This window comes from Sapajus apella, unplaced genomic scaffold (assembly GCF_009761245.1).
Source record: "Sapajus apella isolate SASKATOON/1434 unplaced genomic scaffold, GSC_monkey_1.0 scaffold28, whole genome shotgun sequence".
In the NCBI taxonomy this organism is placed as follows: Eukaryota; Metazoa; Chordata; class Mammalia; order Primates; family Cebidae; genus Sapajus; species Sapajus apella.
Window position 1 is genome coordinate 6,431,551 of NW_022436968.1, and position 12,099 is coordinate 6,443,649.

At 32.3% G+C, this 12,099-nt stretch overlaps 1 protein-coding gene across 1 annotated transcript in view; it reads right to left on the reverse strand.

The window, feature by feature from the left end:
• The window catches only part of COL3A1 (collagen type III alpha 1 chain), a 38,599-nt gene extending 27,165 nt beyond the window's left edge, over positions 1–11,434 (reverse strand). Inside the window, exons 1-4 of the mRNA XM_032292673.1 lie at positions 11,144–11,434; positions 995–1,197; positions 712–762; positions 175–288 (exon numbers count right to left, since the gene is read on the reverse strand). Of these exons, the coding sequence (XP_032148564.1) occupies positions 175–288; positions 712–762; positions 995–1,197; positions 11,144–11,222 (447 nt within the window). The 5' untranslated portion in view covers positions 11,223–11,434. The remainder of the gene's footprint in view (positions 1–174; positions 289–711; positions 763–994; positions 1,198–11,143) is intronic.
• Positions 11,435–12,099: the final 665 nt, after the last annotated feature.

The window sequence follows — 12,099 nt, forward strand, 5'->3', positions numbered from 1 at the left end:
AAGAATGAATACTTATAGAGCACTTAGAATAGTGCCTAATACATAAAAACACTAAATAAGGATCTATTAAATACATAGAATCAGAGAACAGATACAAAGAACTCACAATAGTGAGATATAAAGAAAGAAGATGAACCAGATAGCTTTATAAGGAAATACTGTAATTTATTATACCTGAGGACCAGTAGGGCATGATTCACAGATTCCAGGGGGGCCAGGAGAACCAGGGGAACCTGGTTGTCCTGGAATACCAGGGTCACCATTTCTCCCGGGAATACCAGGAGGGCCCTAAAAAAAAAAAAAGAGGTAAATAGTGAAAAATCCTGGTGATTCAGAATCATTATCATATTATTGTTTCCCTGCTTTATAATATTAGGAATCAATGTAAGTAATATATTTTCTTCATATACTTTTAAATCAAAATCTGTGAATAATTTAAGTATAATGTATTCCTTTGTATATTGACCTATATGTTTTCTTCAAACTGATCATGGGGGTAAAGACATAATATGAATTTTGGGGAATTGAAATCTTTACATGTACAATTATGGATTCTCAGTTTGTTGTTTGGTGCCATTATTCAAATATGTGGTACTAAAGAGAATGTATGATGGACGTTCAAATCTAGAAGGGATATGATAAGAAAAAAGGAAACTCTTACTAGAATTATCATTAGTATTAATTTTATTCCACTGAACAATGTTTACTTACTGGATCTCCCTTGGGGCCTTGAGGTCCTTGGCCATTAGGAGGGCGAGTAGGCTAACAAATGGAAAAGAAACAATTTAAAATAGGCATAGAATTTGCGCATTATTTCTTAACCCAGATTCTAACCAATCCTTATCTCTAAATTGAAACGTCTGCTTTTTACTTGGAATACCAACATGGCTGTTTGACAGACATGACTTTCATTTTCTTTAGGCTCCTATGATATAGGAACTATTCATGTGTCTAAATATGAATATTGAAGATGTACAGTTTATCTTAAACTCACAGCAGTTGGAGGCTGTGGGCAAACTGCACAACATTCTCCAAATGGAATTTCTGGGTTGGGGCAGTCTAATTCTTGATCGTCACATATTATGTCGTCGCAGAGAACGGATCCTGAGTCACAGACACATATTTGGCATGGTTCTGGCTTCCAGACATCTCTATCCGCATAGGTCTGGCCAAGATGGGAACATCCTCCTTCGACAGCTGAAAAACAAGATAGATGACATGAAGTTCCCTTAGGTTTTGCTGAAATTTGATATTCGTTACTCTGTCAGGACTATTAATTAACAATAGCCAAACTTGAGATGGTTTGAAACAAATAATTTCTTCCTTTCATTAGAAAATTGTATTTTCCCTGCATAATTTGCAAAGTAGAAAGAAATTAATTAAAATATCATATCTGCTTATTAACATAAAATTGGCACACCACAGTCAATTTTCCTTAATACTAGCAGGTATTTTAATTTCATTTATAGTAAGATTTAACATCAATGTATATCACACAATATTTAAACATGTATGGATTAATTGCACAGTTGAAAATAAGCTTTTCTACCCATTGCTATTCTTTGCTTTAACAGCAGATGGGAGCATTAAACTAAACTAAAAAGATGATTTTGTCACTAACTCTGAAGACTTTCTGGATTTTATTAACCTAGTTGAGCAATTCAGGGGAAAACTGAGCTAATCTTGGCACCATAAAACTTTGCCAGATTTTCTTGGGAAAGCTTTAACAGAACTTATTGTGTGTATTGAATGTCACTGTTAGCTCTGTTTGGCATTAGTAGGTCAACATGATATGACATAATATACTGTATATCCCATATGGATGGAAAGTCATTTCCAAATCACCAAAAAGAAAGAAAAAGATGTTTTTAAAATAAATATTGGCAAGGAATTAGTAAAAATAATAGGGAAAATATGAATCACAACCATCTGTATTTGTGGCTTGAAATGTTAAAAAATTTGCTTCAACCAAAATTTTAGACTTGCTTCATAATTATATGCAAGGTCCTGAAATTTCAGCAGCTATTAACAATGAATCAGCTTAGGAATTGCCAAAACAAAACCTGGTCTCAATTCTTAAAGCATTAGCTGTGGATTGTGCTTAAACACAACTTTAGTTCTTGACAATTAGTGTGATAGTTTGCCAGTAACTGAGTAAATAAATAAGTCTCTAAGCATCTGCAAAAATTGTTGCAAACAACAAATGATGTACTGTTCAGTAATTTATATTTTTGTGAGACAGCGAAACTTATTTCTCAAAGCCATGACCGTTAAAATGTCTACTGAAGGAGGTCTGCTTCTGGGTAGGCAAGTAGTTCAAAATTACTTTTTACTACCTAGTGGTCAAGAGGACTTTCAGTGTTCCTGAGATTTTTCCATCTGGGCACTACATGCATCCACAAAGATTACCTTTTCAAATTCTTGTTTCTATATCATCACTCTATCTGGGGAAATAATAATTTAGGTTCATATTTAAATAAGTTGAAATGTTTAGCTGATTTACTAAATGTTTACCAAAAAGAATTTCAAAGCCTAGACTCTAGAGAGTACTGAAATTGCTTCCCCATTTCATTTCCATTTTTGTGTTCTGATACAAATTTAATGATGCTATACAACACACTTGATCTATTCGAGAAGTTTAAAAAATCCATTCTTTCTTTGTGTTACAATTTCTCAATGTAGCTTACAGCTACTGAAGGAAAGCTTCACTTTTTAATTGCAATTTTAAGTAGGCAAGTAATTTGTTTATTTAAAAAAGTTATTCTAATTCCTCCCTTATGCTTGAAACACATACATGAAAAGACGGGCTATATTTTCTATATACATTTCCTAAGCTTTTAAAGGAGCATTTCTTAATTCTTAGTGAATCTAAAAGCTGAACACCAAAAAGCTTATCTCAGTGCAAATGAAGTAGGCCTATTTGAATGGTGTTATGGAAAATATATTTAAGAGAATAACACAGTAATCATTTACACATGCTGTGAACACCAATAACATAGGAGGGTCAATGCTTTAAACCCATTTGTTTTCTAGACAGAACTGGCATCTTTTATTTAAATCCTAAGTTCACCAGTTTACAGGAAAAGCCTGAAGATTAGGGGTTGGAAGATTGTGCAGTAAAATTACATGGAACACATGCCTTGCATTGGTACTTTTTCTTAAAATGAACCACTTAAAAATTTTCTCTAAATCAACTTTATGTGAAATGTTCCTACAGATTAGTTTCAACTCAAGATTTTCCCATTAATGTATATTTTAAGCCCTCCCAGATCCATCCTCAAAAACATAGTTAGATTGCACTGATGAGTCTTTTAGCTCTTTGCCTCTGGATCAGGAATATCTTTTTACATTTAATACAGCATGTGGGTTACAAAAAGCAGCTCTTAAATACTAAAGGCATATTAAAGACAAATGAGGATAATAGTTAAAGTTAGGGTCAAACATTTCCTATGTTAAATATCTTCTGTATGTTCTTGATCTGCCTAGAAATTAACATAAATACTTTTACCTTCTATGTATTCATTCTTCTATGTTTATGCCTCATTAAGGGTGTCCTCACATCATTAGAAATACAGTACTTTCCATTTGTTCCGCTAATTATTAAATAAACGAGAACAATGTTGACATTAAAATTGTAAATGAATTTGCTAAAATTGGGTTAAACTCAATGTTATAAAAATTTAAGTAGTTATTTAGCTTATTGTTTCCAAATTTTATTAGAAACATATTATAGTACTTTTTTAAAACACAGAGGTCTCAATATAAAGATTATTTTAGTGCAATTTAAAACATTGTCATATTCTTAAGGTATTTTTTTCTTCCTGACCTGCACATGACAGTCAACATGGTGTGTGCATACTTTGTTTTACTTTAGAAAGTCATATTGTTTTAAGTAAAAAAAGAAAAGAGTTGGAATGCTTAAAAAATAAGAATTAATGCAACTTTGTTTATTGCCATATCTATTTCACGTCCACTTGAAATAAATTTGGCTCTCCTGAAAAATCAGTTCCTGTAAAAACTTGTGGCTGAAAATTAGGCCTTTCTGTGTTTTTCAAACTTATTTACCTTTGCTGAATAAATAGAGTTTTGTGTAGCTTTCTTTATTATTCTATGCATGAAAAAATATGGTTAGTAATATATTCTACTGAAAGCTAAACCTCTTAGACTGGTGTTTCATGGACCTTAGTTTAATACCTGGTAATATGTGGGAAAATCATGGCAAAGTCAAGGAAGAAAATGTTTTGTTTCAAGAGGAATAAAAATGCTCTAGTTAGCCATTTGCAACATTCAGAAATAGAATAGAAAATGGGATTCAGAAATAAGTCATCTCATATTATTCTCTTCATTTCTTAGATATCTGTATTCAGAGTAGCTTTGGTAAAAAAATAAGTTTATTTTTTTCCCAAAAAGATTAAATAAAAGGCAAATGATTTCATTTTACTATTGGAAATTAATGGATTTTCCAATTACTTCCTTTATTTTTGTTGTTTAAACTAAATCTGTTCCAATTTGTAATTAATTTTAAACTCCATCTCCCATGTTGTTTGGTGTTTCTATTCCTTACTACAGAGTAAATTCTGAAAGAAATTTACTTGTGATCGCACAAGCAATGCATTAAACTCAATCATCTCCTTGCTGGGATCTATAACATAAAATATATTGAAGCTATCACATGACTTAAACCACTCTTAGCTCTCTCCTAGTTTTCTTTTTTGGAATTTTTGAGAAAAATAAAGCCAGATAACATAGTTTTGTATTTTTAGACATGCATAAAGCTTACTTTTTTGTGATTTTTGTTTCTATTCTTTATGTTAAATCATGCTGACTTGAAGAAATCATATTGTTAGGACCAAAAAAATGCAACTTATCTTTATCTTAATACTATTTTTTGAGCAATAGTATTATTCCCTAAAGCACCTGATACAATTGTTAATTTGACTTAAATAGCAAGTGAATATTTTTTCCTTTTCTCTTCTTGCTGAACCCTTATCTGAGAAAAGGTGTTCTTTAATCTTAAAATCTTAGAATCACAGATATGATATACAGATTATCATAATTTATTTTTATTAGTTTAGAAAGCTGAATATTTTGTACATGTGGGTAATCGGAGTTCATATAGTTTCCAATTGAAACATGTTTGGTTTGGTTTTTAAATGATACTGTTTAAAAAAAAATGATACTGTTTGGAAAACATAAATTTTAACAAAATATTTTTTTCTGCTGCTTATGTATCTGTTAGAGTATCTTAACATATGTTAGATGACTTAACAAAAAGGACTCTGAAGAAAATATCTGTAGACATTCTAGGTGAATAATTTTAATTTAAAAGCATTGTTTTGCAACAACAAAAAAGATTCTATTTATTCTTGCTCTCTCCAGGAAAAATAAATTGACAAATTAGCATTCGTAGATCTTTTCTTGTTTCATATTTTATAAATATATCATTTTCAATCTTCAATTAGAAATTTCCTTTAAGTTGATTAGTATTTTATTCTGTTAAAATAAAATAATTAGATAATTAGAAAATTTAAAGTATCATATATCTAACCACCAACCATTGCATATATAATAAAATCTGCTTAGAGTCAAATTATAAAAACATTGAAGAGAATATATTCTACTTGTCTCATTACAGTTGGAAAATAACTTTAAATGTTATATTCTTATAAATAAAATTTTACATTTCACCATCCTTATCACTGAGTTACTAAGGTACTTTAATTTCTTCCTTCATTTTATTTGCCAGTGTTAGTAAAACTAGTGGTAGGCAGAGCTTGTATAGTACCTTCTGTCTTGTAGGAACTGGTCTGAGTACTTTGCATATCTGTTTTGCTTCATACTCCCAAAGGCCCTGTGAGCTTAGAGCTGTCATAATCCTAATTTTGCAGGTGAGGAATCTAAACCGTAGAAACATTAAGTAATTTTCCCAAGGTTACACAGCCAGGGTAAAAAAGAAGATTTGAGTGTAAGAAGGCTTTCTCTAAATTTGATACTCTTAATTACTGCATTCTATTTTCTTTCTGCTATTTCAAAACTGAGTACAATTAAAGAAGCCAGCTTCAAAGCTCTGTCCTATGTGATTTTTTTTTATCCCTGCAAGGTTAAAATCTGAGTCTAGATAGTTGTATTTTTAAGGAAAACAGTTCTCTGCAAAATATCTTTTCTATCTGGCCTCAAAACAGGAAGATGCCATTTGGAGTTAAATTCTCCTGTTTATTTTCTCTTGACCTTATGAAGAAGGGTTATATCTCTAAAGCCGCTCTGATGACATCCAGACCACCAACAAAATAAATGTGTGATTCAGAAACCCAGCATATGTTTTGCTATATACACACAAGTAGGATTCTAATAACAGACAAGATTTCTGGATCCAACACAAAAATATATTTAAGATGTCTCATTAGCACCTTATTTTTCAGAAACTATAGTTGTTAAATGATTCATATTAATGCATATCTATGTTCGTTAGATGTTTTTGTTGAATGAAACTTGAAAGTTGTGAATATGCTATGCAACTCCAAAGAGTATTTCTATGATCTTCATTTACTTGATAAATGCAGTCTTTGTCATCCTCCAATGTGAAATACTATAGAGAAACAGTTTCAGAAAAATATGTCATTTTACTGAAGCAGTACTTCCTCAATACTAGTTTTCGAGGCAAATTTAACTTTTAATAATTTCTGGATCTTTTCTCTTTTATGTTTACATATTTTGGACATTTTGACTCATCCTCTTTCAATGTTTCATTTTGTTCATTAAGACTACATTTTAAACAGCAGGGCTTGACCTCAGTCATGGAAAAAAACAAGGGTTTTATTAGTTAATCTGAAAGGAATCCACTTCTGCTGTGTTTTCATTAGACACAGACTGAAACTTTAGTGGTTAATGTAACTCCCCAAACTGCAGTTCACAAATGATTTATGTAAGAATAGCTATCTCATTTTTTCCATTGTCATCTTGACATGAAACAGGCAAAGTTTCCCCTTTGAAAAGTCTGGATAGTTTTTTTACACTATATGACCTTTTTTTTTTTTTTTTTTGGAGTGTGGAAACAATGAGATTGAGCTTTTTTTCCTCGGGAAAACTGTTTTACAAGAAACAGTTCACTGAGAGGGTTCCAGAAAGTTATTGTAGACCTGGAAACTTTACAACTGTTCCTCATGTCCAGCAAAAGCAATAACATCTTTCATCTTTAAAGCTTTAATTCTTAAGCAATCTACTTTAATCACTTCAAGACGGTGATATCACTAGATGTTACAAAATAAAAGAGCTGGGCTACATAATTTTTGGAACTCTGCACCAAAGAAGCCAGAGTTTTTCAGAGTTTTTTCACAATGGAAACCGTGGCGTTTCGGTAGATGGCACTCTTTTCTCTGAGTGACAACTCAAGGTCCAGCATGTGACTGTGGATGTAGAACAGGGATTTCCTGAGGAGCTGTCCTTTAGTCTCAACTATAATCCTGGCAAACTCACAGCCAACCATTCTTGATTTTTAAAAAGAAGCCTGTAGATAAGACATCGATCCAGGAATCTGAATTAGTTAAAAGGCATTTAATCACACAGTCTTTCCTTCTTTCCTAGAATTGTTTCAGTGGCTTTGCTTTCTTTTCTTATAATGCTGAAATGTTTAATTCCAGAATTTAATAAAAGTATCTTTTTATGCATAGGCCTTTAGATCATCTAAAGAATATTCAACATCAGGTGATCTAAAGGCCTATACATAAATAGACAGTTTTGAAAATCCAAACTTTTCCAAGCTCAGGTAAGGAAATGCAAGGTATCATGGATACAAAAACACAAAATTTTGTATTATAATACTTTATTTACTCACATGGAACTGATAATTTCTTTTAAAATCATAAGATCCTGAGCTTCTGGGGTTAAATTTACTGCTCTCTATAAAGTTGAGTATTAAACAGAAAAATACCTACTCTTTTGACCTTTAGAAATGTATCATTAGCTCATGTACTTTCTAGGATGATAATTTTTTTAGTATCTTCTTTCAATGACAAATAGTTTAAAAAAATTCAAATACTGTGATTTTAATGTGTGTTCTGTAATTATCTAGGACTTAACAGAATTTTGGTCCTAACCTTGACTCTGTCATTTTCTAATTTTGTAATCTCAAATGAAGCACTGATCCATGTTAGATGACTGACCCTGAGTTACGTGAGCAAGGATGCATCCTCTCCCCTTAAAAGTGCAATTGTTTCTAAATTGATGCTTCATTTTTCTGTTAGTTCAGTATGTTTAATTGCAGGAACAAACACAAAGCAGAAATCTTGATTAAGTTACAAATTCTCTCTTAAAGTGTAATGAAAAATAGACTCTCATGACCTCTAATAAGAAACTGATTCTCTGAGTTTATTTACAGTTTTAAAATTCTAAAACAACTAAAGGCCCACAGTTCATTTTACTGGAATTATCACTATAGCAAAATATAGAAACTCAAATATTAGTACACATTTAATTAAAATAAAGCTTGTTTTTGCTCTAATGAAGCAATATTACTTAGTAACAGCTGTCTATAATCTATCTAGCAAATAGAGTGAATAAAATACTTATGTCAAATAAAGGCTATATCAGAGATATGAAAAATTTATTTAAAATATAGTCATATGTGTAATTTTTTAATAGACATAACATTTAAGCTAATTTCCAAAAAGTCTCTGAATATTGTTACCATTGTGTTTTTGTGTCAGTATGTGTGTTTATATTATTTTATCCATAATATACTAATTTCCTTAGGAAAGCAGTGTTAACATTCAAAATTCATGCATGTTATTTTTTTAAAGCACATTATAAACTACTGAAGCCAGCTATGTAGCATTAATATTGGCATTCATCATGTAAATGGTAACCTGGCTTGTCAGCCACTAGGTGACGCATCTTTGCTCTTAAAATTCGACATGTTTAAAAACTTCGGGAAATATAAAACAGACCATGTTTCTCCATTGGTGAAATAAAACACGTGAATTAAATACAACTTTCACAAATTTGTAAAAAGACCAAAATTCTTTTTGAGGAGTAATGTTCCAGAAATTGCCCGTGTGTGAACTAGAAGTGAGTGTCCATTAGAGCTGTGCTGTCTCCGAAGTTATGAGGGCATATATAAGAAACCCCACCCCAGAATTTTATGACAGCTCCCAGTATGCTGTATATTCAGATACCTATTATAACTTTTCCAAAGCTTATCTACTCACACAATTTTCTTGTAAAACCCATAGGGAACATAAGATGTACTGTCTTAAATCACTGAAACTTTATTTTATTCATGACAAAAAAAAATTGGCTGAACAAGATCTCTTTCAATTCTTTTTGAGCTTAAGAGCACACAAACACATATCAGCAAAATATTATTTTTTGCATCTAAAGAGAAAAAGGAAAATAAATAGAGCTTAATGTGATGTAAGTATCAAACACTCCCCCTCTAAAGTTAGATTGGGAAAAAAAGAGCCACAGTGGTTATAAAAAGCTTGTAACCACTAGGCAACTACAAATGTGTTGCAATTTTTAGAGCTAAAATCCCGAAGTTCGTAGTCTTCTCAATAAATGGGTGGTGGGGGATAGCAGTCATTTGTTATCCTAAGAAAGGGCTGGCAGTTGAGGCATCTTCTGGGAGGAGCAGGATAGAGAGAAAAAAGGGGAAAGGAATAAGAAAGGAAGAAGGATTGAGAGTTCTGGGGAAAGAAAGGGTGAGGAGGCAAGGAGAGAGAGAACTGAGAAAAGAAATGGAGACATAAGGAGGCCACATGGGGAGTAGGGAGAGAATAACAGGCAGGGAAGACAGAGGAGGAGTAGAGATGGGCTTGCCTAGGACGGGGTGGGGTGATGAGTGAAGAGGAGTCTAAAGGAGCCAAAAGGGGTGGAGAGAGATAAGGAGGAGGGGAAGGGAAGGAGAGGAGGGGTAAGGAGGAGAGGAAATTAAGGGAACAGGGAATATGGGTGTTTCTTTTCTTTTGTGTCCATGAGCTGAAGGTAACTAAAGACATTTCATTGTATATCTACTCCTGCCCCCCCTACATACATTTACATGTATTACTTGTGAGGACAACAAAGATTTGATATTACAAACAAAAGACAAATTTTCATACAATGTCTTTGCAAAATCTATAGTTTTAAATGTAACCATGTTTAGTTATGTACAATAAAAATTGTCTAATAAGCTCTCCTATCTTTACATTTAACATTTAATTATTTATTTCTATGGAAGTTTGTATTCCAATTTGTTCAGTATTTTCATGACTATGGTAAATAAAATATTATTTTTACATAAATAATGAGACAAATATCTTTTTTAGGAGAAAATAGAATATGAAAAACATTACATGCGATTATTAGAAAATACAGCAAAACAGCTTTCTGAAGTCAAACAGTACTAGTATCTTTACCTTGTTTGTAGAAAAGTCAAAACTCCTGTTGAAAACATTTTTTAAAAAGGATATTCTTCATTAATGCGAATGCAGTTAAAATGTAGAATATGTGGAAAATATTAGTCCCTTAACAACAAGCTACTAAAAATATGAATTAATCAGTCATTCTTGAAACAGAATAAAACAGGAATAATAAAATATTTTAGCAGTCTGATCCCTTTGAGGAATGTTTATAGATATCTTGTTGCCATTTTACAGAAATATATTCAATGATTCTGAATGCATAGTACCTTCCTTTAGACTGTTCTTAATCCATGCTACTTGAAATGCATTCTTATTTAGAAAACAATGTTCAATATTCTAACCTTACAAAAAAATCCAGCAGACAAAGAGGAACATAAAATTATCACAAGAGACCAATAACTTCCAGACTGCCTGGGGAAGCATTCCAAGATGTTAACAATCCAGGAGGGAAAATTTTTAAAGCCATTTTAAAAAGTTTCCAGTGCCTTTAACATGAAAACAAGTTAGTACAAGAACATCTTTTCTTAAACTACCACAGAACTCTTAAATACACACATAACATAATACTATTATTTTTCAACAAATGTGAAAAACACAGTCATGGTCAGTTCAATGTTTCACAATTGGGAGCTTATAGAGAAAATTATTTTTAATCACGCAGCTGATACTCCCTTTTATACCCTTCTTTGTGAGGAGAAGAAAAGACAAAAATCCCATAAAGTTTCTTGAAATCAGTACCTACTCACCTTCCTGTTGTGCCAAAATAACAGTGGGATGAAGCAGAGCAAGAAGTAGCCAGCTCCCCTTTTGCACAAAGCTCATCATGTCTAAATATCAGACATGAGACTCTTTGTGCAAAAAGGAGAAAAGAAAAGCAGTTCAAAGTAGCACCATCAGTTGTTCCCTGCGCTTCAGCACCGGGCCCGTCATAAAACTCAGCCACTGAGATTCCTTTGCTTTGGCCTTAAATAGGAAAAAGTTTGGCTTCCCTCACTTTCCAGCCCCTTTCTGAAATATGAGAGCCGCACCCATCCCCTCAGCAGTAAAAGAAATGATAAATATTTCTTTTTCCCTTATAGAACACACAACCCACAGTAAGAAAGAGTACATCTGGAGTTTGTATACATCTGCTTATGTAAAAGTTTGTTACATATTTCAGTCTTACGTATATGTTTGTATAACTTAGGAATGTATATAGAAATGCTTGCTCTGCCTTATGTTTTAATATATATAATTTAAAGGTATATATTTTTATTTTCCCTTATAAAGTTAACAACTGCATAATTTTGAATGGTTGTTTGATGCCCATTTCTCTGGTAGGTCTAATTTGCAGACCTGATCTTCCCAGAAGATTTTTATGTTGGGATTTTGCCAGAATTAACCCTAACTCAATTTAAATAGGAAACTGTAAGAGATTCACTGAAATAAAAAAGCCTCCGTTTGCCCTTTCGACTCATCCACCCACCCTGGTCCCAGAAGTTAGGTTTCAGGCAAATGTCAAAATACAAAGTATTTGGGCTATGTTTGAATGGCTTCCTGAAAGTGAGATACTTATCTATAGCTGCTTCCATTTCTCACAAATTTCTTTAGCCAGCTAGAGTGCTTTCTTGTGAGATTTCCAATTTTTATGTTGCCTGGGAAAGATAGAACAGATTTTTCTACAGAAAAATTCAGCCTTCTCATGACATAACTTTTTAGGAAA